Raw genomic sequence first — 26,891 nt, 5'->3', positions numbered from 1 at the left:
TAAACCATTTGTACAATATAGTAATTACGGTAGAGTAGGAGAAGAAAGGTAACATTACTAAGTGTGAGCCCTGCATCCTCAATTCTCAAGAAGCTGTCAGGAGTCTCCTCTGAGGGGCAGCGTGCCTGAGCCAGTGGCACAGGAGAGCAACAAGTTAGCGGTGCTATAGAACCATAAATTTCAGGACGGTAGGAGATGATTTAATTGCTTTAAAAATTTTTTGTTTAATTGTTTTTTTTTTTGAGACAAAATGTTTTTATTTTGTAGCCCAAGTTGGCTTAGAGCTCCGGATTCCCCCACCTTTACTCCATAGTACTGGGTTTACAGGTGTGCACTACCACACCTGACATTTAACTGTTTCTGAAGTGGACTTTTATTTAGTACAAAATGTTTTAATTTGTTTAAAAATGTTTGAAACTTTTTTGTTTGTGTATTTGCCCCTTGCTCCACTCCATAAAGTATTTGTGGCAATTTAAACTCAATGAAGTTAGCATCCTATGATAATGGAACAAGGTTGAGTCTTCAGGGTGAGAGATGATTTATAGGGAAAGATGAGTTTCCAAGCACAGGATAGTCCAGGAAGATCTCTAGTCCAAATGAGGTGAGAGTAAAGCTCAGAGCTGTCTTTGTTTCCACTCTGCATTACTTTTTTCTTATTTTTATTTTATGTGCATTGGTGTTTTGCCTGCATGAATGTCTTTAGGAGGGTGTCGGATACCCTACATCTGGACTTACAGACAGTGCTAGGAATTGAACCCAAGTCCTCTGGAAGAGCAGCCAGTGCTCTTAACTGCTGAGCTTTCTCTTTAGTTCCCAAATTACTTGTTTTAATGTTTAATAAAATTTCCCCCCCCCACTACCAGTCTCCTCTCACAATAAATAAAAATATTTTTAAAAGTTTTGTGTGTAAGGGATTTTTGTATATAGTTTACCATCTCAGTTTTTTTTTTTCAGTGTGTTTGAATAACATATTTTAACATTGTTTTTCACGTATATAAAAGCCAGAGCTGCCTTTTGATATTCTAGATCATAGTTTTGGCTCCTTACCAACTTTGAAAGTTACGTATTGTCATACCCATAACTCTTGAAAACCCTTAAGATTTAGAAAGTTTTTTCTTTGCTCTAAACTTTCTCCGCCTGTGAGCATCTTGTGGTAATTGGTTGATTAACTGTTTCATTTTTATAATTTGGGTATTACCTATATAAACTCAGATACACATGTATGTAGTTAGAGACACAGTATGGGTGTGTACGCTTTAAATTATCAGGAGGTGCTGAGAATTGAACACAGTAGGCAAGTATGCTGTATTGCTGAGCTTTTGCTCCAGCCCTGAGTTAAACCTTTAAGTCTAGTATACTAACTTGTGTATCCTTTTTATAGCCCCGGTATGCTTTTCTACTTTCTGTAACACAGTGATGTGTGTAGTTGCTTTCCCTGTCTGTAGGTGACATGAGCATTGCAGCTCTTGTTGGAAGCGACCAGCTCACACAAGATGGAGATGATGATGAGCTTCTCCTGAGTGTGTCTGCATTCATAGAAAAGGAAGTGGGAAGTGACCTTAAATCTTTAAAGAAACTTGGCAAACTCATAGAAAAGATGACAGAAGACAAAATAAAGTTAGAAGAACAGGTAAGCATTAAGCCCAGTGAGATTGTGTTAGCTGTGTTCACTGAAACTGAACATAAACAGTGTTATGTATACTGCAAGTCATGCATTTGAAGATGTAGATCATGATAATCATTTAACTGAGTGATAGGCATCAAAGACTCATGCTGACCATTTTATAAACAAAGTAAAGACTTCCTACTGATTTCTATCTTTGAGAACAAAATGCTAGCTAACATTTTATATCATCTTCATCTAATAACTTTTAGAACAGCTTTATGGATAATCCAGAATGTACAAAATGATTAAACACTGTCATTTCAAGTTTTTATAAATACATAGAGAAAGGAAACGTGTCTACTGTTTAGTAGTTGCTGGGTGTGGTGGCACATGCTTACAACATCAGCACAGGCAGGTAGGAGGCAAGTGCATCAAGAGTTCAAGGCCAGCCTCAGTTATGTCATTTCTGTAGACCATTCTGGGTTCCATGAAACCTTGTCTCAAAAATAATAAAAAAAACTGAAAGAGAGTTTTAACAATGTTTGTTTCTGAGAGTTGTTTGAAAGATGATTTTCTTCATGCTTTTATGTATTATCATGGTTTCAGTTTACAATGAACATAATACTATATTTTAAAAACCCAATGAAAATAATCTTAAGCTAAAGAGAAGTAGGTCTTTATAGTTGCACTACTCTGTCAAAGATGAAAGGTTTGATAATGTAAAAAATTAGTTAGGTTAAGCAAACTGTGAATGTGTGGGCATGATGTGCTCTGGTTCTTTCAGCCCCGTGCACTGGTCAGGCCTTCCCCCCTCCCATCACAGCGACTGCTGGTCTTCTTGTGTAGCCTGCTCTGTCAGCTTTTCCAGGCCTTCAAGGTTCTGTTTGAGAATGTCACACTGTTGCATCACTCCAGGATGGCCCCTTTTGTGGCCTGCTACCATGCCCATCTTCAGCTCTGCTTTGCAGTCTTTCCTTGCTACCTGCCTCTCTCATCTTCTGAATTTTCCCTAAATGACTACCCTATATGGCTATTCTGCCATTCCCTTTTCTCTAACAAAAAAATGGAAGCATCTGGCATGAATATTAATTTAACAGTCTATCCCATAGTTCCAAACTTATTTGTAATCACTTTTTCCTTTTCAGAGGTAAACTAATTTTTTGTTTACCACTAAAGGGTTCCAGGTGAGCCTGTAATAAACTGTGTAGCAGGGAATGGCCTAGAACTTCTGATCTTCCTCCTTCCACCTCTGGAGTGCTAGAATTTTCAACATGTCCTACCACTTTGTTTTCCCAGGGATCAAATTCAGGGCTTTATGCGTGCTGGGCAAGCACTCTCCCAAGCAGGAACTCAAGTAAGACCCCTGGGGACAGGAATGACGAAGAGACCAAGGAAAAAACGATGCTTATTGGCTTGCTTCTTCTTCTTTTTTTTTTTTTAATAACTAAGAACACCTGACCACAGGTGGCATTACCCATAGTGGGCTGGGCTCCTCCATGTCAGTCATTAGTAAAGAACATGCCCACAGACTTTCCCGAAAGCCTGTCTGTATGAGCATTTTCTCAGCTGACTCTCTCCCAAATAAATCACACATACAGAGACTTATTCTTAGGGACGCCTGGCCCTACCTAGCTTGGCTTGTTTTTTTGCCAGCTTTTCTTAACTTAAAATACCCTATTTTTTCACCTGTGGGCTTTTTTTTTTTTTTTTTAACTTTTGTATATCTTTTTACTCTGTGGCTGACCCCTCATGTTCTCCTTCTATTTGCCCTCTCTGCCTGTCAGCCCTGCTTATCCTTGCTCCTGCCTTGCTATTGGCCGATCAGCTCTTCATTAGACCATCAGGTGTTTTAGACAGGCACAGTAACACAGCTTCATAAAGTTAAATAAATGTAGCATAAACGGAAGTCACACGTGTTAAAATAACATTCCCAGATACTTGCCTGGGAGCCTTGTATTGGGAGCTCGAATTCCTCCCCCCCTCCTGTGTGTGTGTGTGTGTGTGTGTGTGTGTGTGTGTGTGTGTGTGTGTGTGTGTGTGTGTTTCCATGAGTGTGCAAATGAATAAGCCAGAGGTCAGTGTCAGGTGTCTATCTTTTATCACTTTCCACCTATATTTTTGAGGCAGGGTCTTTTACTGATTTAGCTAGATGGGCTGGTCACTGAGCAGAGATCAGCCTGTCTCTGTGCTCCTAGCATGAGGGTTACAGACACAGTGCTGTGCCTGGTTTTTTACCTTCTCAGCCCTTTTTATTTTTTATTTTTTGAGATAGTCTTATGTAGCCTACCTAGGCTGGCCTAGAACTCAGTAAATATGCCAAGGGTGACCTTGAATTCCTCGTTCTTCTGCTTCTACATCCCAAGTGCTGGAACTGAAGGTATGTGCCACCACACCTAGCCAAACCTTTTGTTTAAAGGGTTTTTATGTTTTATTTTTAAGACAGGGTCTCATTACCTAACTGTAGCTGCCCTGAAACTCACATATAGTCTCAAACTTACAAAGGCTCTCCTGCACCTTCTACCTTCTGAATGTTGGGATTAAAGATGTACACCACCATGCACAGCTAACGTGAAAATTTTAGTAGAAAGCTTTCAGTTCTGTTGGAACATGTTTTTGGAAAAGACTAAACTAACAAAATTTTACCTCATTGCTAATATTTTTGTGTGTTGTTAGGTACTTACTATTTCATCAGAAATCCCTAAAAGAATTCAAAGTGCTTTAAAAGATGCAGAAGAATCCAAACAAGTTCTTAATCAGTTTTTGGAGCAGGAAGCTCCTCTCTTCAGTTCTATCACTAGCCATCTACTGACTGCACAGCCATGGATGGATGATCTCGGGGCCATGATCACCCAGATAGAAGAGATTGAGCAGCATCTCACATACCTTAAATGGGTTTCACAGATCGAAGAGTTAAGGTGGGGCAGGCATTGTTCTCATAATTATTGTTTCCTTTGAGTCTGTCTCAGAGAGAGAGAGTGTGAGAGAGAGACATAGAGACTGTGTGTGTGTGCTGTTAAATAATTGAGTTAATTAAAGATTATAATTTTTACCAGTTGTTAGGAAAATGACAGTGTGGTAATGATTATTCTGCTCTGTTGTGAATGAACATAAACTTTTTTGTTTTGCAGGTTTTTTTTTTTTAATTTGAATTAGAAACAAGATTGTTTTACATGACAATCCCAGTTCCCTGTTCCTCCTGTCCTCCCCTACTGAACATAAACTTTTTAGGGAGCTTAATTCACATTTGAAAGAAAGTAAGTTAAAAATTTAAGGCTGCACATGCCTTTAATCCCAGCACTTGGGAGACAGAGGCAGAGGCAGTCGAATCTCTGTGAGTTTGAGGCCAGCCTGGTCTACAGATTGAGTTCCAGGACAACCAAGACTACACAGAGAAACCCTGTCTCGAAAAACCAAAAAAAATTAAAAAGTTAAAAAAAAAATTAATGCTTAAGCAGTTGTGTTTTCCTCCTTCCTTCCTTCCTTCCTTCCTTCCTTCCTTCCTTCCTTCCTTCCTTCCTTTCTTCCTTCCTTCCTTCCTTTTTTTTTTTTATTTTTTGAGACGGGATTTGTCCTGAAACTCACTCACTAGGCTGGCCTCCACTGCCTAGTCAAAACTGCTGTTTCTGATGCCATATTTCTTCGAGTCTGTTCATCAGTGGTCCCATAAATATTTAGAGGTGGTCACATGTTGACCTGCATAGTTTCACCTAGAATTTGAATTTTCTTCATTGGTCATCATCTAATTAAAGAACTGCATTGTAAGAGGCTGAGAGATGGCTCAGCAGTTAGAAGCACTTGCTGCTCTTCCAGAGGACCAGGGTTCAGTTTCTGGAACTCACATGGCAGCTCACACCTCTGTAACTTCAGTTCCAGGGATCTATGTCTTCTTCTGGCCTCCCTGGGCACTGTATGCATATGGTACACATAATGTACATGCAGGCAAGGCTCTCTTGGGTTTATGCACCTTTAATCCTATCATCAAGAGATAGAGGCAGGTAGATCTCTGTAAGTTTGAGGATAGCTTGCTCTGCAGAGTGAGTGCCAGGACAGCCAGGGTTACACAAATCTTGACCAAAACCATGAATGAATGAATGAATGAATGAATGAATGAACGAACAAATGAGTAATTGCTTAAAGAAGAACTGTGAGCCTGGCATGAGGTAATCCCAGCATTTGGGGGGCGGTGCTGACGCAGGAATGTTTACATAATGAGTTTCAGGAAAACCCAGGCTACTTATTGAGACCTGGTCTCCAAAACAACAGCAAACAAAAAGAACTACCTAGTTAGACCAATGTGATGGTTCAAACCTGAAATCTAGATACTTTTGAGGCCAAGGCAGGAGGATAGCAAGTTCAGGATCAGCTTATGGCTACATGGCCAGACCTTGTCTATAAACAAACAAACAGGCAGATAGACAAACAATCCCCCTAAAACTATACAGTATTCTTAGGTGAATAATAGAGTTGAAATACCTATGAATAGGGAAAAAATAAGAAAGTTATTTTGGTAAAAAGAGAAGTAAAGTTCACATCTGTTTTGTGAACACTACAGGTTGATTATATCAGGTCTTGCCTCTCAAGTCAGAGTAACATTTCTGCCTAAATGGGGAGATTATTCTGATTCATGGTATGGTTCCCTACCCCTTCCAAATTGTACATTGGTTGTCTTCCTTTATTTTTTGAGACAGTTTCTCACTAAACCCTTGGCTCACAGATTGGCTAGACTGGCTGGCTAGTGACTCCCTAGCCACTCTACGTCTCCTCTTCCTGTGCAGAGATTACAGGTGCCTTACTATGCCTTATTTTTTATATGGCTGTTAAAGGATCCAAACGCCAAGTCCTCAAGCTTGCACAGCGAGTACTTTACCCACTGAGTCATCTCCCTGGAATCTTGAGTAAAGGAGTTTTTTGGGCTCTTTTTTTTTTTTTTTTTTTTTTCCTGAGACAGGGTTTCTTTGTATTGCTTTGGAGACCAGGCTGGCCTCGAACTCACAGAGATCCACCTGTCTCTGCCTCTTGAGTGTTGAGATTAAAGGCATGTGCCACCAACACCCGGCTTAGTAAAGGAGTTTTAATCCTGCTTTACTGTGCTTCATTTCTCGTTACCCCTCTGAAAACATAAAAATAAAGGTATTAATGACATGTTTAAGCAGAATAAGTTGTTTAAAAGCTTCCGTTTTGTGGTAGCTAAAGAGATTAACCAAAACAAGACTGTAGTTGTCAGTAACTTTTTTGGTATCCGAATTTTTAAAAGAGAATTTTAACCGAGGAATTATATTGAATAAGAATCAAATAGGGACTGGAGAGTTGAGGCAGAGGTTAAGAGCACTGACTGCTCTTCCAGAGGCCCTGAGTTCAATTCCCAGCAACCACATGGTGACTCACAACCATCTATAATGAGATCTGATGCCCTCTTCTGGCATGCAGGGATCATGCAGGCAGAACACTATATACATAATAAATAAATCAATTTTAAAAATCAAATAAATAATGAGTGCTACACAGTTATTTCACTCTCTTAATATCATTTTTCCCTTAGGACGTTTGTGATAACATCTCTATTTCCAGTTTTCTTCCAAACCTTGAGGCTTTTTCCATCTCTAAATTTCCCTGTAATGACTTGGTTTTATTCTCCCTTTTTCTCCCTCTCTCTTGCTTGAACTAGCATCTTGTCGGTGTTTCATCAACACCCTAGGAGCAGTGGCATAGCATGACCATTGTTATCCTGGCCTTTTCTGTGCTCTAAGTGTCCCTCACATTTCAATGTTACATAATTGTGGAAATTTTATATTCTGTGTTTATTTGTGTATTTTCTGTTCTTTTGTAATCTTTTGTAAGATACCTTTTTCTGTTTTCTTTTTTGTTTTCGAGACTGGGTTTCTCTGTGTGATAGCTCTGGCTGTCCTGGAACTCACTTTGTAGGTCAGGCTGACCTCAAACTCACAGAGATCACCTGCCTCTGCTTCTCTGAGTGCTGGGTTTAAAAGGAGTGTGCCATCACCGCTCAACTGTTTTTGGTTTTTGAGACAGGGTCTTAGTATGTAATCTTGGCTGGCCTGGAACTTACTGTGTAAGACCAGGCCACCATCAAACTCACAGAGATCTGCTGTTCTTGTTTTTTTTTTTTTTTTTTTTTTAACTCTTTTACTCTTTTGGGGGCTCACCTCCCAACTCCTAAATAAATACACATGGAGGCTTATTCTTATGAATGCCCATCCTTAGGTTTTTTTGTTTTTAACCAGCTTTTTAAAATTATCCAATACGGCTCTGGGCTTTTATCTTTCTGTATTCTGTATACCTTTTTTTTTTACTCCATGGCTTGCTGTGTGGCTGGCCCCTGGTGTCCTCTTTCCTTGATCTTCTCTTCCCAGATTTTCCCTCCTATTTATTCTCTCTGCTTGTCAGCCATGTGTATCCTTTCTCCTGCTTAGCTATTGGCCATTGAGCTCTATATTATAGCAATCAGGTGTTTTAGACAGGCAAAGTAACAGTTTCACAGAGTTAAATGCAACATAAAAGAATGCAACACATCTTTGCATCATTAAACAAATGTTCCATAGCATAAACAAATGTAACACATCTTCAACTAATATTCCACAACAATCTGCTGATTTCCACATCTTGAGTGCTAAGATGCACCCTTGGACCTGCCTCGATTTTTTTATTGGAGGTCTCTAGGCTGTCTTTCTTTCCCCAGTGTATAGTGCAAGGATTACATGCTGTGTCACTGTGCCTGGCTACATTTGAATGTTTGTTAAGTGGGATGGTCTTTAATGGAACTCTTAATTTGGAATACATTATTTTTTTTTCTTAATGTAGAAAGGGTAACTATGGAGGAAAGTAGATAAAAACTAAAGGATACTTCAGTGTCCCAGATGCTAATTACATTATCCCATGGATCATAGCTTCTGAAAGATGTCCTACCAGCAATGAGTGTTGCCTGCCTGTTGTAACACATCTGTCCTCTCAGGAGGAGTGGGAGGGACAGGGGGAAGAAGACAGGGGGAAGAGACACAGGCTGCTGCTCTTAAGAGGATGTTAAAGGAGGGGACTTCAGGCTCTTTCCGATAAAATAAGTGGCTAACTCATGGTCATGCTTCATTCTTCCTTAGATGAAGGAGAGGTTTTTCTTTTTCTCTTTCCTTCTTTCTTTCTTTCCTTCCTTCCTTCCTTCCTTCCTTCCTTCCTTCCTTCCTTCCTTCCTTCTTTCTTTCTTTCTTTCTTTCTTTCTTTCTTTCTTTCTTTCTTTCTTTCTTTCTTTCCCCCCTCCCCTCCCTCCCTCCCCTCCCCTCCCCTCCCCTCCCCTCCCCTCCCCTCCCTCCCTCCCCTCCCCTCCCCTCCCCTCCCATACCGGGTTTCTCTGTGTAGCCCTGGCTGTCCTCGAACTCTCTCTGTGGACTGGAGTGGCCTTGAATTTACAGAGATCCACCTGCCTTTGCCTCCAGAGTGCTGGGATTAAAGGTGTTCACCGCCACCAACTGACTGAGAAAGTTTTTCAGAATTTGAAGTTGTTCCAAGTGATGGTTTAGTCAGTAAAGTGCTTGCTATGCAAGCATAAATATCTGAGTTCAGTCTCCAGCACCTGCATTAAAAAGCTAGGTGTTGGGGAGGCAGACAGGAAGATTCCTAGAGCTGGCGGGACAGACAGTGTAGAATCTAGACTCCAGATGAGTTGGGAAACTTCAGGTTCAATGAAGAGGCCATGTCTCAAAACTAAGACTAAGGTGGAGAATGATTGGGAAAGACACCTGCCATTGACACTGGGGTCTACACACACATACACACACACACACACACACACACACACACACACACACACACACTCACACTCACTCTCTCTCATTCCACAGAAAAGCTCTCATTGACATGTGTTTGCTTTGTCTTACAGTGATAACATTCAGCAATACCTGATGACCAATAACGTGCCTGAGGCAGCCTCTATCCTGGTGACTATGACAGAACTTGACATCAAGCTTCAGGAGTCCTCTTGTACTCATCTTCTTAGTTTCGTGAGAGCCACAGTTAAATTCTGGCATAAAATTCTGAAGGACAAGCTTACCAGGCAGGAAATATCTCGTGGTGATTGCTTTCTGATGGATATTTGGTAATTTGATGGCATCATGTGAAGCATTGTTTCTTTCTTTTCTGTTACAGTGATTTTGAGGAAATTCTGGCACAGCTTCATTGGCCATTCATCACACACACCCAGTCTCAAGCTGTTGGCATAAACTGGCCTGCTGGTGCCCCTGAGATATATGGTACCCTGGAGACACTGTTTTGTCAGCTGTTGAAGCTACAAGCCTCGTATCTTGATTGCAGTGGAAAATTTACTAAAACTTTTTCCTATAGTAGATTTGTGGTTAGTGATTAAACCTTTTTTGGCCTGTGGTGGAGTATGAGTGAGGCACAGGGGAGAAAGTTTTTAGAGTGGCCACAAAGCCAAATAGAAGGTCTTGGCTTAGAGATGATGTGTAACTGCCTATGGGAGAATATATGTTCTCTTAATTGTCTGGGAGTGGGAGGACTGCAAAAAATGAGTTCTGATAGAAACAGCTGTCTTTGTGTTTTTTTGCTGTGAAGAGACACCATGACCACAGAAACTCTTATAAAGGAAAACATTTAATTGGGTGGCTTGCAGTTTCAGAGGTGTAGTCCATTATTGTCATGGTTGGACATGGTGGCATGCAGGCAGACTTGGTGCTGGAGAAGGAGCTGAGAGTTCTACATCTGCATTAGCAGACAGCAGGAGGAAAGAGACACTGGGCCTATCTTGAGCTTTTGAAACCCCCAAAGTCTACCCACAGTGACACACTTCCTCCAAGGCCACAACTATTCCACACTTCCTAATCTCTGTCAAGTTGTATCTCTTCCTAATGACCAAACATTTAAATATATTAGCCTATGTTGGCCATTCTTGCTCAAACCACCACAGTAATTGACCAGTGTTGGCATTACAGGTCTTTTAGGGCAAGAAAACAAATAGGCAATGGGAAGAAACCTTAGTAACAAAGTATTAATCAAATGATTGTGTAAGTTGATTTTTTTTTTTTTTACTACTGATTGATTCTAAAAACCTTTTATATTTTCATTTGTTTTTTATTTTGTGAGTATACATGTAAACATTGCGGCTCAGATGGAAAAGTATTCTGGCACCTGGGAGCCAAAGAATACTGAGTGTTACAGCTTGGATAGAAAAAAGTATTCTGGTAATTGGGAGCCAAGAAATAACACAGGTCACAGTAAGTGCAGCAGCTTACAGCCCTGCTTCAGGAAAGGCTTCCCCAGTGTAACAGCTTTGCGCTGACAGGGGAGGACTTCCCCAGTGAAGTTGTTAACAGTTTGGCTCTGGTCCAGTGTCCCGTAACAACTCCGTAACAACTGTTTGCTAGGGGAAGGTTTCCCAGTGAAAGTTGTTACTTCTTTCCTCTGATCCATTCCTTCGAAGGAAGGTCTTACCCAAACCTCATTCAAGAGATTTATTGGGAGGGAAGAATCCAGGTGAGTGGCTGGCTTTGCCAGGGTGGAAGAGGACAGCCACAAACTGAACAAGCCCAGGTTTTATATAGGGCTTCTTAGGGGTGGAGTTTCCCAGGGAGATTTCCAGGTTGGGAACTGCTCAGATTTCAGTCTCTGAACTCAGATTGGCTAGATCTCCTGCTCAGGGGTTGGTTGGTTTTCTGCTCAGGATCAGGGTCAGATTTGGCTCTAGTTTCAGGGCCAAGGTGTATTTCTTTCACTGGCTCTGATTCCAGGGACAAAGTGTGTTTCTTTGGCTGGACCCTTTCCCTTACAATCAATGTTTTGCCTGTATGTATATCTGGGTACCATGTGCATTCCTTGTGCCTGTTGAAGTCAGAAGAGGGCATCAGATCCTCGGTACTACAGTTATGGATGATCGTGAGTCATGATGTGGTGCTGGGAATCAAGCCTGGATTCTCTGCAAGAGCAACAAGTGTTCTTAAGCACAGAGTCATCTCTCCAGTCCCTAAAACCCTTTTTAGTGAATTTAAATTCAGTACAAAGTTAGCTTTCACATTACTTGTATTAAACCTTTTGCTAAGTATTAATACATTTGTTGGAAAAATTTAGTGTGTATGTACACTTGTGTGTATAAATGTGATTTTGATTCTTTTTCCTTGACTTGGCTGTATCAGAGATGAATTACTAACTGAACAAAAACAACTCCCAGAAAAATACTCTCTTCCTGAATGCCCTTCTGTGATCCTGCCCATCCAGATCATGCTGACTCCCCTTCAGAAGAGATTCAAATACCACTTCAGAGGCAGCCGACAGACTAATGTTATCAGCAAGGTGTGCTTTGCTATTGCCCCCCCCCTTTTTTTTGAAACAGGGTCTAAGAAGAACCCCAGGATGGTCTCAAACTTGAGGTCCCTTTGCATCTGCTTCCTGAGTGCTGGGATTACATTTTATGTGCAACAATGTCCACTTTGCCCTGAGTTTTCATTAAATGTTACCTGTGCCAGGGCTTTTGTGTATGTAAGTTATAAACCTGCCTCTATTCATGTTTCTGTTTTCCCAAAACAGCTGACTTCCTGCTTTATAACTGCCCTTTGTAGACATAACTAGGACTTAGGTTGACAGGTTGTCAGAATTGGTGCTCTCTGTGGGACATGTCTGACTAATTTCTCACATTTGCATTTGGGCATGCAGGCTTTACAATGCCTAGTCTTCACTGTACAGACCACTCCTGTAGGTCTATAAATAGCGTGAAAGAGATGTGACTCCTTCCACAAGATAGAGCATTGGATGTTGACTAGGGTTGCCAGTGCCAAAGTGATTCATAGCCGCAGAAGAGACATCATGGCAGTAAGTGACAGAAAAATTTGAACTGAGGGGCCACACCAGTGTATCCTGTTGGCGTTTTTCCATAATTATAATCTACAAGGTTGTGAGCACTACCTTGTTTATTCTTGATGTTTGCCTCAGCCAATGCAGTGCATAGAACAGGGTCAATTCTGAATTTAGTGCAAGATCACACCAGGCAAGTATTATACATGCACATGAATGAACTTAGTATATTCCTGTTTATATTTTATGAGTTTCATTTTTGGATAGAGGGTTGTTGGAATAGCAGAATCATTTAGTACTCAGTAGTAAATGAGGCAAAACATAAACTGAACTTGTAGAAAGGCAATAATATAATTTGGTATAAGTAAATTTTGAGTTGTGTTGGCTCAGTTTGAAAGTCTGATCCTAATGAATTTAATACACTGTCACTAGACCTAAAGTGAGACAGTCCTTGAGATTAGACTTTGCCCTTATTTGTATTCCCAACCTTTGGAACATCATAGGGATTTAACAGTCAGTAAGTTTCTTCCTCCAGTGCTGGGGATTGAACCCAGGGCCTTCCACATGCTAGAAAAGTGCTGACTTATATCCCCAGCTTTGTATATGTTTTTGAGTTGTCTAGAAAAACTTGGGATGTTGTTTGCAGAATCCTCTCTAAAGACAACTTAAGAAGCATGATGTGGGGCTGGTGAGGTGTCCCAGTGGGTGTGGCCACACACATCTCTAAGCCTGACAGCTTGAGTTTGGTTCCCAGGACCATATGGTAGCAAGAGAGAACCGACTCCTAAAGGTTGTCTTGTTAATGCCAACTGTTCACTGTGACACTTGTTCACGGCCACATACTCATACATTCAAATGTGCATGTATACACAGAGAAAAATGTAATAAAAATATTAAATTCTTTGTGCCTACATTTCCTTTCCATAGTTACAGCCATTTTAAGGCTTGGATGTAGTTGTAATGTAGATCAGCTGACTTTTTCCTTATTTTTGCTTTTGAAAAAAGAAAGCATAAGTATAGTGTTGGTGACACACACCTTTAATCCCAGCACTTGGGAGGCAGAGGCAGGTGGATCTTTGTGAGTTCCAGGCCAGCCTGGTCTATGGAGTACGTTCCAGGACAGCCAAGACTGCATAGGGAAACAAACACTGTCTTGAAAAACCAAAAGGGGGAAATAAGGAGTTTGAAGCTAAGCATGAGCTACATGAGATCCTATCCCCAAAACCTTTTTTTGGAATGCTATTTCAAAAAACAATTTCAAAGATATCAGTTGTTTGTAATACCTCATCATGCTAGTTTGGAGGACTTTAAAAATAAACCAGCGTTTTATTTCTCTCTCTCTGTGTAGATCAGAGGAACAACCTGTTTGAATTGGCACTTTTCCTCCACTATGTGGATTCCAGGGAACAAACTCAGGCTGTTAAGCTTGCTGGCAGGTCCCTTTGCCCACAGAGCCACCCTGCTGGTGACTTTGCTTTGCTCTAGAACCTAGGGTTTTGTATGTGCTGGGCAGATGTTAGCTTTTAAGTGTACATGACTGTCTTATTTTCATTGTTGTCATTATGCCCCCCCCCCAACCTTTTTTTGTAGTCCTGGGGATTGAAACCAAGGCTTTTTATACCTAAGCAAACATTACACTACTAAGTACCCCTAACTCCAATATGGTATTTTAGATTTATGAGTTTACTGACTTAAGCCAAATTAGTGAAATTTGTTGCGTATATTGGGAAACATTTGATATGAAGTCTTCTGTGGGTTTGAGTTACTGTCTTACATATAGGAACTTTCAACCAATTTTTGTGTTTGGTTATAATGAAATGCATTTAATGAGAATTGTCTGTGACAAAAGAATAGATAAAGAATGGAAGTCATCTCCTTTCCCCTTAGCCTGAATGGTACTTGGCTCAGGTGCTTATGTGGATTGGAAGCCATGCTCACTTTCTGGATGAGAAGATTCAGCCCATATTGGATAAGGCAGGCTGTGCAGTAAACGCCAGGGTAAGAGGCTGAGGTCTGTGCATTTCAGCTGCATTAGAATTGTTCATGTGTCTGACCAACATGGTTCCTCGTACCTGTTTGTTTCTTTCAGCTTGAGTTTTCTCGGGGCCTTGTGATGCTCATTCTTGAGAAGCTGGCTTCTGATATACCTTGCCTGCTCTATGATGACAACCTTTTCTGTCATTTGGTGGATGAGGTGCTGTTGTTTGAAAGGGAGCTGCACAGTGTTCATGGCTATCCTAGCACTTTTGCCAGTTGTATGCATATTCTGTCAGAGGAAACCTGTTTTCAGAGATGGTTAACTGTGGAGAGAAAATGTAAGTGCTCCTGTGGCCATTGAGTTGGGAGGGCTGTCTCAATTTTTTTGTTTGCTTGCTTGCTTTTTGTTTTATTTTTAGACAGGGTCTCACTGTGTAACCTTGACTGGCCTAGAACTCTCTATATAGACTAGGTCGGCCTCAAACTTATTGAGATCTATCTGCCTCTGCCTCCTAAGGGTTAGGATTAAAGGCATGTACCACCACTGCCTGGCAATCTGTTTTTGGTGTGTACATTTTTTGGAGATTTTTTTTTCTTGGAATTAAAGTCTGCATGTTGAAATATTGAGTCAGTAGAGGATATTGCTGTTTCATAGATTTTTGCCATGTACTATTCTACTTGGTTGAGTATTTTTGGATGTGCCATATCCAGTCAGCTTAACTATTTTGAGGATTTGAGAGGAGGGAGAGCAAGGTATCTTATTTAACTCTAAAGTAGAACATTTTAAATATAGTGCAGTTAGTGGGAGATTGAAAATTTATTTTGTATGAAAAAAATTCATTGCTAAGAAGTGTAAGTTGATAAATTAAGAATGACTGTAACTCCTTGACATGATCCTTCTTTTTGTCTTGTTAGTTGCTCTTCAAAAAATGGACTCAATGCTCTCATCAGAGGCTGTTTGGGTATCCCAATATAAAGACATCACTGATGTGGATGAAATGAAGGTTCCAGACTGTGCAGAAGTTTTTATGACTTTACTTTTGGTTATAACTGGTAAGTACAGGTTTTTTTAATGTATGATGTTAGTTTAAAATGAAGTTTTTAAGCTAGGTATGGAGTTGCACACTTGTAATCCCATTTTGGGAGGTAGAAACATGGCAGGAGGACCAAGAGCTTAAGGCCAGTCTCAGCTACAAAGCAAGTTTGAGGTCAGCCTGGGATATATGAGACTGTCTTAAAAACAAAACAAAACAAAACAAAAAAAACAAGGAACAAACAAAACACCTAAACTAATTGTAGTTAGTTTGGGGCTTGAGAGATAGCTCAGCAGATAAGAATATTCGCTTCTCTTACAGAAAACCTGATTTAGCTCCTAGTTCATAAGCTTCTAGAGAACCCAGTGCCCTTTGGCCTCCTCAGGCACCAGGCATACATGTAGTTCACATGTACACATGCAGGCACACATTTATAACATAAAATAAAAATAACTAAATCGTTAAAGTAAGTAGTTTCACTGGGAGGTGGTGGCACAAGCCTTTAATTCCAGCACTTGGGAGGCAGAGCCAGCCTGGTCTACAGAGCAAGTCCAAGACAGCCAGTGCTACACAGAGAAACGTTGTTTCCAAAGCCAAAGAAGCAAAAGAGTAGTAAGTTTCAGGTGGGATTTTTTTTTGTTTGTTTGTTTGGTTTATATATATAGCAGTATAGTAACTTCATGTTTTTCCCACACTAATAAAAATCTAGGACAGTATCTCACTTTTGGTTTTATAATAATCTAGAACTGAGCCAGGTATAGTAGCACTCACTTTTCATCCCAGCACTCTGGAAGAAGAGGCTGGAGTATTTGTGGCTTTGAGACCATTCTGGTTTATGAGTTCTATGCCATTCCGGATGTATACTGGGATCCTGTCTCAAGATAATAAAATATCAATAAATATTAATAATAATATTAATAGTAACAATAATCAGGCCATCTAGAGACCCTGTCTCAAAATAACTACAACTTAGGATGTAAATACTGGCATGCACATGGAAGGGAAAAAGTCTTGAACAAGGTGGGGCGGTGGTGGCACATATCTTTAATTCCAGGACTCAGGAGGCAGAGGCAGGTGGGTCTCTATGAGTTCGAGGCCAGCCAAAAACCAACAACAACAACAAAAAAAGACTTGGAAAAAAACCATAAAAATGTGTTAATTTTTTAACTCATTGCCTTCCTTTTTACAAGTCTTCAGATTTCATTTTATTACTGTTATTCTAAAGGTTTTATGAGTGTGAGTATATACAATATCTGCATGAAAGTATATGTACTATGGTTCGTGCTTAGTGCCTGTGGAGGCCAGAAGAAATGTTGGATCCCCTGAAACTGGAGTTACGCATGATTGTGAGCTGTCTTGCAGGTGCTGAGAGCCAAACCTGTGTTCTCTACATGAACAGCAAGAGCTCTTAACAGGCTCCTTTTATTTTGTTTAAATTTTTAGCTTTATGTGTATGAGATTTTTGCTTGCACATATGTATGTGTACCACATGTGTGTTAGTGCCTGTGTAGTTCAGAAGAGAGTGTTGGGGGTTACAGGTGGTTGTAAGCTATCGTGGGTGCTGGGAACTGAACCAGGATGCTCTCTCCAAGAACAGCCAGTGTTCTTTCTGCTGAACCATTTCTCCAGCCCCTGTTTATTATTTTTAAGAGAGAGAGTTATTGTATTGCCTGGACTGGCTTGACCTCCTATTCTCATATGATCTTTCTGCCTTGGCTTTCCAGGTAGCTGAGACTAGGTACACACTACCATGTTCAGTGCAAACCTAAACTTTCTTGGCGCTGGTTTATCAGGATATGAAGAAGAGAGTAGAATAATAAAGTAGTTTCAGGATTGAAGTAGTATAGGAATTCTTCTCATGCAGTGTTATGATGGCCAGAGAAGGTGGCCAGTATCCTTAGCCTCTCTTGGTGTGTAGCATCCAAATTCCCTACTGTAGATTGTTGGTTCTCTAGGTGCTAGTAGCTCCTCATTGCTGTTATCCTAGGCCGTCTTTGCTTCCATCCTTTTGTGGCAATTATGGTTTGAAAGGAAATGGCCCCCAAAGGAAGCGGCACTGTTAGAAGGTGTGGCTTTGTTGGCCTTTCTGGAAGAAATCTGTCACTGTGGGGGTAGGCATAGGTAGGTCGGTTTCCTATGCTCAGGATACCACCAAGTGTCCAATCGCTTCCTGTTGCTTGCAAGTTATAGGACTCTTAGCTACTCCAACACCATGTCTGCCTGCACACTGCCATGCTTCCTGTGATGATGACAATGGACCAAATCTCTGAAACTGTAAGGAGCCAGCCCAATTAAATGTTTTTATTTGTAAGAGTTCCTGTGGTCATGGTATCTCTTTACAGCAATAAAAACCCTAATTAAGGCAGAAGTTGGTACCAGGGACTGTGGTTTTATTTGGAGGGATTCAGACTTTGGTACTTTGGATTAGGGAAGCAGTGGGATGCTTTAAGCACTGCTTAATGGGCCACACTAGTAGGAGCATGGAAGACAGAGGTGCTAAGAGTTACTTGAACTGTGGGGGGGGGGTTCACTCAAGAGGTTTCAGAGGAGAAGGATGTTGCCTAGAGATCATTCTTATGATATTTTGGTGAAGATAGTGACTGCATTTTGCTCTTGTCAAAAGAGTCTGCCTGAGGCTAAAGTAAAGAATTTGGGATTAATTCTGTTTGTTGGTGAAGGAAATCTCAAAGCAGCCTACTTTTGACTCTGTCATGTGTTTACTAGTGTCTGTGCTTATAAAGATTTATAATAAAAAGGAGCAAGCTGAGCAAGGAAAAATACAAGATGGAGAACAATTTGAGGAGAAAAGGGCTGCCAGAAGTAGAATGATGCTAAGTCCTGTGCTCTAGGAGATAAACAATTAAGAAATGGAATATAGGGAGTGGTGATCTCAGGACAAGATCCCACCCCGCTAAGTTTCCAACTTGTGAAAAGGAACTAAAGAAAAGCTTAGAGCCAGGTGTGGTGGTGCACACCTTTAATCCCAGCACTGGGAAGGCAGAAGCTGGCGAATCTCTGAGTTTAAGGCCAGCCTGGTCTGAGAGCAAGTTTCAGGACAGCCAAGTTTATGCAGTGAGAGACAGAAAGCTGGTGAACTTGTAACTGAACAAGGGGATCGTCTTCCAGCCCCAGTAAGCAGCAGAACTTGGCAGTGTCGGCCACATGGTTGTGGCTTTACAGTTAAGGATAGAAGAAACGGGTTATGGAATTTGCCTCCAAGGCTAAAGAAAGCCCCTGAGACCAGGCTTGTGTCAGGAGTGTTACTGAGTAGAGGACTAGTAGAGAGGACATTGAGTAAAGCTCTGAAGTTGAAGACTGAATTGCCTTGGAGAACCCAGGAGGTTAGAGATAGAAAAGTTGTGGGAGAGCTGCCAAGGAGAACTGCTAACAGGAGTGGAACCAGCCCAAGAGAAAGAAGTATGTTACAGTCAATAAAACTGAACAGAATTGGAGATATGAAGTGCATCTTGAAATCAGACATGTTGAAGCCTGAGGTTCATGTGTATGTCCATGGACTGGGCTGCTGGTGGGGTCTATGTTGATGACTGAGGTCCATGCTATCAGGGGAGGCCAGATGTATGTTCATAGTCTGCTAATGCAGAGGCCCGTGCTAGTGTCTGTGGTCCAGGTTGCTACTGGAGGCCTGTGCTTGATGCTGATGTGTGGCCTGCACTGCCCCATGAGGCCATGTTGATGGCCATGGTCCATGCTGTTGCCAGAAACCATATGGCAGTCCATGACCTGTGCTCCCACTGACTGTGAAAGGCAAGGAAGCTACTTTTGATGGTGGACACACAGTTGAGAAAGAGAGTCATAGAGAGCTTGTGACAACACCTACCCACCCCCTACCCCACCCCCAACAAAGTAACAGCCTAGATAGTCAGCCATCAAAGAGAACTCTTAAAATTGTGATAAGGAAAAGACAGACATTGTATGTACTCACTCATATGTGGATTTTAGACATAGAGTAAAGGATTGCCAGCCTGTAGCCCAGGCTGCCAGAGAGGCTGGTAAACAAAGAGGACCCTAAGAGACACATACATAGTCCCCTGGAGAAGGGGAAAGGGGCAAGATCTTCTGAGCAAATTGGGAGCATGGGAGGAGGGGAGAGGGAACTAGGAGAATGAGAAGGGGAGAAGAGGAGGGGTGAGGAAGACATGATGGGACAGGGAGGTTGAGTTGGGGGAAGAACAGAAGAGAGCAAGATAAGAGATAATATAATAGAGGGAGACATTATAAGTTTAAAGAGAAATCAGGCACTAGGGAAATGTCTAGAGAGCTACAAAGATGACACCAACTAACAATCTAAGCAACAGAGGAGAGGCTACCTTAAATGCCTTTTCCTGATAATGAGATTGATGACTAATTCATATGCCATCGTACAGCCTTCATCTAGCAGCTGGTGGAAGTAGAAGCAGACACCCACAGCTAAACACTGGATTGGAATCCAGTTGCAGAGAAGGAGGAGTGATGAGCAAAGGGGTCCAGACCAGGCTGGGGAAACCCACAGAAACAGCTGACCTGAACAAGGGAGAGCTCATGGTCTCCAGACTGATAGCTGGGAAACCAGCATGGGACTGATCCAGACCCCCTGAATGTTGGTGTCAGTGAGGAGACCTCAGAAATCTATGGGGCCCTTGTAGTGGATCAGTACTTATCCCTAGCATAGGAATGGACTTTGGGAGCCCATCCCACATGGAGGGATACTCCCTGAGTCTAGACACACGGGGGTGGGCCTAGGCCCTATCTCAAAGAATATGACAGGCTTTGAAGACCCCCTATGGAAGGCCTCACCCTCCCTGAGGAGCAGAAAGGGTATGGGATAGGTAGGGCATTAGTTGGGGGGGCAGGGGAGGAGGGGGAGGGAGAGGGACCTGGGATTGACATGTAAAATAATTTTCTTTCTAATAAAAAAAAGGGGAAAAATTGTGATAAGGATGTTGAAGTGTAGTTTTCCACAATTGATCGATGGCTTTTGGCAGGAATGTGGGAGAACATGCTCCAGTGAGTATATGGGCAACACAAATTGGACTTGTGTGTTTTTGGTTTTTTTGTTTCTTCTTTTTCTTTTTGGTGGGTGGGGGTCACAAAGATGGTGGGAATGGACCTTGGGTGCATTATGTGAAATTCCTAAATAATCAATAAAAATATTTTGTTGGAAAAAAGAAAAGGATAGCCAGATATCTTGGTGCATACCTTTAATCCCAATACCAGGATTTTAGAGGTAGAGGCTAGAGAATCAGGGATTCAAAGTCATTCGTAGCTACATATGAAATTGGAGGCCAGCCTGGGCTCTCAAGCCCTTCTCACCAGAGCTACTAGCTTAAGGAACAGTTGTTTCAAAACATAATTTGCTTTTTTAAAATGAGACATGATTTATGTATAGCAAAACACACAGATCTAGATCTTAAGTATTCTTAAGTATACTGTTGGATGAGTCCTGACATGTTTTACCTTTGTAATCCTTAAGAGTTTAGAAATGGTCAGTTGAGATATTTCATAAAGACAGTAAAGTAGAGCTTTAGGGAAAACTACCTGTGGTGACAGTGCCAAACCCCTTCATGTGTTTTGTAAACGTTCTCCACAGACAGGTATAAGAATCTTCCCACAGCCCCCCGAAAGCTGCAGTTCCTGGAGTTACAGAAGGACCTAGTAGATGACTTTAGGATACGATTGACCCAGGTGATGAAAGAAGAGACCAGGGCTCCACTTGACTTCCGATACTGTGCAATTCTTAATGCCGTGAACTACATCTCAACAGTCCTGGCAGACTGGGCTGACAATGTTGTGAGTTAATGTGCTTTTATATTTCCATAAATAATGTATTAGTGCTGTGATCTTTAACATTTGAAACATTGACTCTGTTGCAAGCAAAAAAATTATGTTAGACAAAAAGCATAATGATGCCAAATTTAGAAAATGTGAATAAAGGTTTATCTCAGTCATATCTAAAACAGTTAAATAATACTAGTTATTTAATAACTTCACTCATTAGAGGGCTGGGGGTATAGCTCAGTAGGAGCATATAATTGCCAGGACCATTGATTGAGAGAAAGAAAGAGATAAAGGAGAAAACTATCAGGTGTCTTAGGTTAGCTGTAATCCCAGCACTTGGAAATATGGATCAGGAGCCTCAAGGTCATTCTTAGTGATGTAGTGACTTTCAGGCCAGCTTAAGTTTCTTGAGGTCCTACTTCAAAAACAAACAAAAGAAAGGAAACAAAGCAAACAAAGACAGACACACAGACTTCCATGAATAGCTATATGGCATGAACCATTTTTCTCTTCCAGCTTTGTACTCTGGAAATAATAATAGGCTAAATGCTAACACAGAAAAGTCATTATTTTATAATGATGTCAAAATCAATAAATTTAAATCAGTGGTAGAGTTCAGTGGCAGAGCATGGTGGAAAGTCCTAGTTTCATTTCCCAGCACTGCAAAGAAGAAAAAAACCTAACACTTGACTCTTTTGGATATCTTCAAAACAGGGCTATCTTAGTTATGGTTCCTGTTGCTGTAATAAAACACTGTGACCAAAAGCAACTTGTAGTGCATCATCCAGGGAGTCAGGGCAGGAACATGGAGACAGGAGCTGATGCAGAAGTCACAGAGGACTGTTGCTTATTGGATTGCTCTCCATTGCTTGCTCAGTCTGCTTTTTTAAAATAGCACCAAGGACCACCAAGCCAGGGGTGATGCCACCCACAAGGGCTGGAACTTCCTACATGAATAATTAAGAAAATGCAGTACAGGCCTGCCCACCGGCACATCTGGTGGGTGCATTATGTATCTGCCACTCTTACTGTTTTTTTTTTTAAAGATTTTTTTTTAATGTGTGCTAGTGTTTTGACTGCATGTAAGTGTGTGTACCTCATATGTGCAGTATCCACAGAGGCTAGAAGATCCCCCCAAACTGGAGTTACAGAGGGTTGTAAGCTACCATGTGGGTGCTGGCCACTGAACCTGGATCCTGTGAAAGAGTAGAAAGTGCTTTTAACTCCAGACTCTCTCTCCTTCTTACACTACTGGGTCCTGTGAAAGAGTAGTAAGTGCTTTTAACTCCAGACTCCCTCTCCTTATTCAAATCACTGCAGTATATGTTCAAACATTTAAGGTTTTTTTTTTTTCAAGATAACGTTTCTCTGTGGCTTTGGAGGCTGTCCTGGAACTAACTCTTGTAGACCAGGCTGGTCTCGAACTCACAGAGATCCACCTGCCTTCTGTGTGCTGGGACTAAAGGCGTGTGCCACCACCGCCCTGCCACATTTAAGTTTTAATCTTGTTATTAATCTAAACAAAATATATTGGCTGTTAGCTAAGTAATGGTAACCAGGTTTTCTGGTATGCATTCCACTCAAATATGCCTTGAGGGACTGAGGCTGTGGCTCAGTTTGTAGAATCATTGCCCCTATGCATAAGCCCCGGGTTTGATTCCACACAGCATAAAGTGGGCATGTGGCAAAGTCTGTGATACCAGCACATGGGAGGTAGAGGCAGGAAAATCAGAAGTTCTAGGTTATCCTCAGCTGCACAGGAAGTTCAAGTTTAGCCTGGGGTACATGAAATCCTCCCTCACAAAACAACAACAAAAGCCTTTATAGTTTCAACATTGGTTAATTTCTCTTAGATACTTTAGATCCAGTACTAAAGTGATTTCAGAGGGCCTGTGGGCTGACTTCTTGGGCAGGGTGCTGTTTATCTACATCCATAGATGTTCTAAAACTGAGATAACAGCTATGCATTTGGCTTTATACTTGTGTATAAGTACATAAAGTACATTTCATGACAGAAGCCATTCATAAGGATCTTAGATAACCATGCGATGGTGAAATATCCACTACACTGTAAAAACTATGATGAGCAAATAGGCACATTATAAACGTAAGCTGTTATATATCATAAAAACAAAATAGGCAAAAAACCCCAAATAGACAGATATACCACTTAAAAATATAGTATGTATAGGGGAATTAAAAAAATGATACGTTTGAGGTTAGGATTTAGCTCAGTGGCAGAGTTCTTGCTTAGTACAAATGAAGCCCTAGATTCAGTCTCTTGTAGACCAGGCTGGTCTCGAACTCACAGAAATCTGCCTGCCTCTGCCTCCCGAGTGCTGGGATTAAAGGCATTGGCCAACACCGCCTGGCTACATAACAAGATCTTAAAACAGTACAAAAAAGAAAACAAACAAAACTCTTACATGCACCAAAGCCAAAACAAAACCCAGACAACAAACCCACACAAAACTGCTACCAGTGTGCATGGAGAGAGCTTTAAGCCTCTGTATATGGCAGGTGAAGATGTAAGCTACTGCAGCTGCTGAGGAAGACAACCTGGCAGTTCTTTAGACAGCAAGATGGAATTAAAAATCCAGCAGTTCCACTCCTCCAGACAGGCAAAGACAAACAGGAACACCATTTCTCACAGAAAAAATGCACACACCATTGTTTTCAGAAACATTAAGCATAAGAGATACAAAATAGAAATAATCCAAACATCCAGCAGCTAGTGGAGTGGATAAAATGTAATATGTTTATATGATGGAGTATTTGGGGGTAATAAAAACAGATGAAGTACATAGTACATGCTATAGAACTAAGTGAAAGAAGTTGGTCATAAAGAATAATACTTCATTTGGTTCCATTTCCTTAAAATGTCCAGAATTGTCAAAACCATAGACAGAGAGTAGATTAGTGATTGCTTAGACTTGAAGGGAGTGTGGAGAAAATGAAAATACAGGTAATGAATGAGGGGTTTTGTTGCAGGAAGCTAGGACAGTATTGTAGAATTGTGATGGATACACAACTCTGAATTACTGAAACTATCAAATTGTAATAAAAAGGATTTATTTTGTGCATGCATGTGTGTTTCACAGCACACTTGGAGATCAGAGACCAACTTACTGGGGTTGGTTCTGTCATTCTACCATGTGGGACCCAGGGAACAAACTTGAGGTTATCAGACTTGGTGACACATGCCTTTAACCGCCTAGCCATCTTACTGGTCCTGAACTGTACGTTTTATTTTTGGGAGAGGATGAACGCTTTTATACTTTTTTGCTTTTGAGAAAGGGACTCATGTTGCCCACACTGGTTTTGAACTCATGGTAATCTGGTGTTAGCCTCTGGAGTGTGGTGTTGCCACTGTGCCAAGGTGTGTAGGTAGTGTGTGTGTGTGTGTGTGTGTGTGTGTGTGTGTGTGTGTGTGTTCGCTCACCATGGCACACATGTGGAGGCTACAGTTGTTTCCTTTCACTGTTTTCCATCTTGAACTCAGGTCATCAGGCTTGGCAGCAAGTTACTTTACTGATGAAGCCATCTCACTGATGCTGAACTGCACACCTTAAATGAGGGAATTCTATGATATCGAAATTCTATTTCAGGATGCCTAGCACTGTGTTAATAAATGTACTAACAGATATTTGCTTTCAGTTCTTTCTGCAGCTGCAACAGGCAGCACTGGAGGTCTTTGCAGAGAATAATGCCCTCAGTAAGTTGCAGCTGGGACAACTAGCCTCCATGGAGAGCTCTGTCTTTGATGACATGATAAACCTCTTAGAGCGTTTAAAGCTTGATATGTTGACTCGCCAAGTAGACCATGTTTTTAGAGAAGTGAAAGACGCTGCAAAATTGTATAAGAAAGAAAGGTATGTCTTGCATCAGTCACCCTTAAAATAAGTTAGAGTCAAAGGTGTTATGTACACTCTAAATTTTAGCTTTTGTAGAACCCCCACCCCTAGTTTTGGCATTGAACTTGGGGTTTGTGTATGGTAGGTTCAAACTTTGGTTTTGATGTAAACCTTTCTAAAATCTATTTTGAAGAATTTACTCAGAATATACAAGTTATAATGTGGATCTCATAGAGAAATGGCATATGATCTAGGGTTGACTAGCTCAGTGCACAAGTTGAAAAAAAGATTTGTTGAAACCTTAAGGATACAGAGTGATAAGGTCATTTTGGTGAAGGTTGTTTGTTTTTCCAGATGGCTGTCCCTGCCGTCTCAGTGTGAGCAGGCAGTGATGTCCCTGTCCAGCTCAGCTTGCCCACTCTTACTGACCTTACGGGACCGTCTGCTTCAGCTGGAGCAGCAGCTTTGTTTCTCCTTATTCAGAGTTTTCTGGCAAATGCTTGTAGAGAAGCTGGACATGTACATCTATCAGGAGGTAAGTCAGTGGGTGCTGGGGGCTGTGCTGGTGAAGGCAGCCGTTACATGGATTGCTCTTTGTTTCAGATAATCCTGGCTAACCATTTCAATGAAGGAGGAGCAGCCCAGTTACAGTTTGATATGACACGGAATCTTTTCCCTTTGTTTTCTCACTATTGCAAGAGACCGGAAAACTATTTCAAACAGTAAGCCTAATGTCTAACTGTAAATATTGGCGTATCCAAATGTTAGAGGAGTTGACTTCTTTTTAACAATTTTAGAGTTTCATTGATATTTGTTAAAATATCATCAGTTAAAATCTGGAGCTGGGCCGGGCGTTGGTGGCGCATATCTTTAATCCCAGCACTCTGGAGGCAGAGGCAGGTGGATCTCTGTGAGTTCGAGACCAGTCTGGTCTACAAGAGCTAGTTCCAGGACAGCCTCCAAAGCCACAGAGAAACCCTGTCTTGAAAAAACAAAAAACAAAAACAAACAAACAAACAAAATCTCAAATTCAGAGCTGGAGAGATGGCTCATAAGTTAAGAGCACTTGATGCTCTTGCAGAGGACTGGGGTTTGGTTCTCAGCACTTATATAGTGGCTTACAACCATCCATAACTCTAGTTCAGGGGTATCTGACACCCTCTTCTGGCCTCCATGGGCACCAGGCACATACAAGGTGCACAGACACATACAGGCAAAACAGGCACATAAAATGAAAATTTAAAAATATATGAAAATTAATTAAAACCTTTAAACATTCATTGTATAGTTTATTTTCAGAACACAATAAGGAAACCAGAATAATGCATGTGATCCACATCCTCAGAAATTTGAGCAGAACTAGGTATAAATTACATGTTGGACTTGCTTCCTAGCATCTGGTTCTGTGCTATTTACTTGTTATTGGGAGAGTAAAAAGAAAATGGATGCAAGTATAATTCTACCACCTGTAGAAAATAAGAAATCACAGCTAGGCTTAGGGACTAACAGTAGACTAACCAGAGGACAATTATTTTTTTTTTATAAATTTAATACCAGTTTAGTTCTAAGTATAGTTATAAACATGAGAACAATTACTAGGCATCTAGTAAAAAATTTGTTGATGTAAAATTTACATTATATATAGGGCTTATGCAATTTGGAAACATTCCTTTAAAATATAAAAGCTTATGTTTGCTTATTTCAGGAAGCTATGATTGCTTCTGGTTTGCTTTTCTTTTTTTGAAATGGCATTTCAGGTATCCCAGATTGGCCTTGAACTTAGTGCGTAGTCGTAGAGGCTGCCTCTGAGCGTCTTGATTCTCCTGGCTCCCTCTT

At 41.1% G+C, this 26,891-nt stretch overlaps 1 protein-coding gene across 4 annotated transcripts in view; it reads left to right on the top strand.

The window, feature by feature from the left end:
- Positions 1-26,891, top strand: part of Rint1 (RAD50 interactor 1) — a 32,685-nt gene that overhangs the window by 4,575 nt on the left and 1,219 nt on the right. For 2 of the 4 annotated variants that reach the window (XM_027393402.1, XM_027393403.2), the window contains 12 exons: positions 1,446-1,630; positions 4,280-4,521; positions 9,495-9,668; positions 9,761-9,910; positions 11,761-11,917; positions 14,303-14,413; positions 14,505-14,730; positions 15,308-15,445; positions 21,014-21,213; positions 24,859-25,073; positions 25,410-25,590; positions 25,659-25,777. In XM_027393402.1, the coding sequence (XP_027249203.1) occupies positions 1,446-1,630; positions 4,280-4,521; positions 9,495-9,668; positions 9,761-9,910; positions 11,761-11,917; positions 14,303-14,413; positions 14,505-14,730; positions 15,308-15,445; positions 21,014-21,213; positions 24,859-25,073; positions 25,410-25,590; positions 25,659-25,777 (2,098 nt within the window). Of the gene's footprint in view, positions 1-1,445; positions 1,631-4,279; positions 4,522-9,494; positions 9,669-9,760; positions 9,911-11,760; positions 11,918-14,302; positions 14,414-14,504; positions 14,731-15,307; positions 15,446-21,013; positions 21,214-24,858; positions 25,074-25,409; positions 25,591-25,658; positions 25,778-26,891 lie in introns of those variants that run through there. The other 2 variants (XM_027393404.1, XM_027393405.2) reach the window with 2 other exon arrangements.

Source organism: Cricetulus griseus, assembly GCF_003668045.3.
Source record: "Cricetulus griseus strain 17A/GY chromosome 1 unlocalized genomic scaffold, alternate assembly CriGri-PICRH-1.0 chr1_0, whole genome shotgun sequence".
Classification (NCBI taxonomy): Eukaryota; Metazoa; Chordata; class Mammalia; order Rodentia; family Cricetidae; genus Cricetulus; species Cricetulus griseus.
The sequence above is the reverse complement of the archived record's forward strand: the minus strand, read 5'-3'. Positions and strand labels throughout refer to the sequence as shown.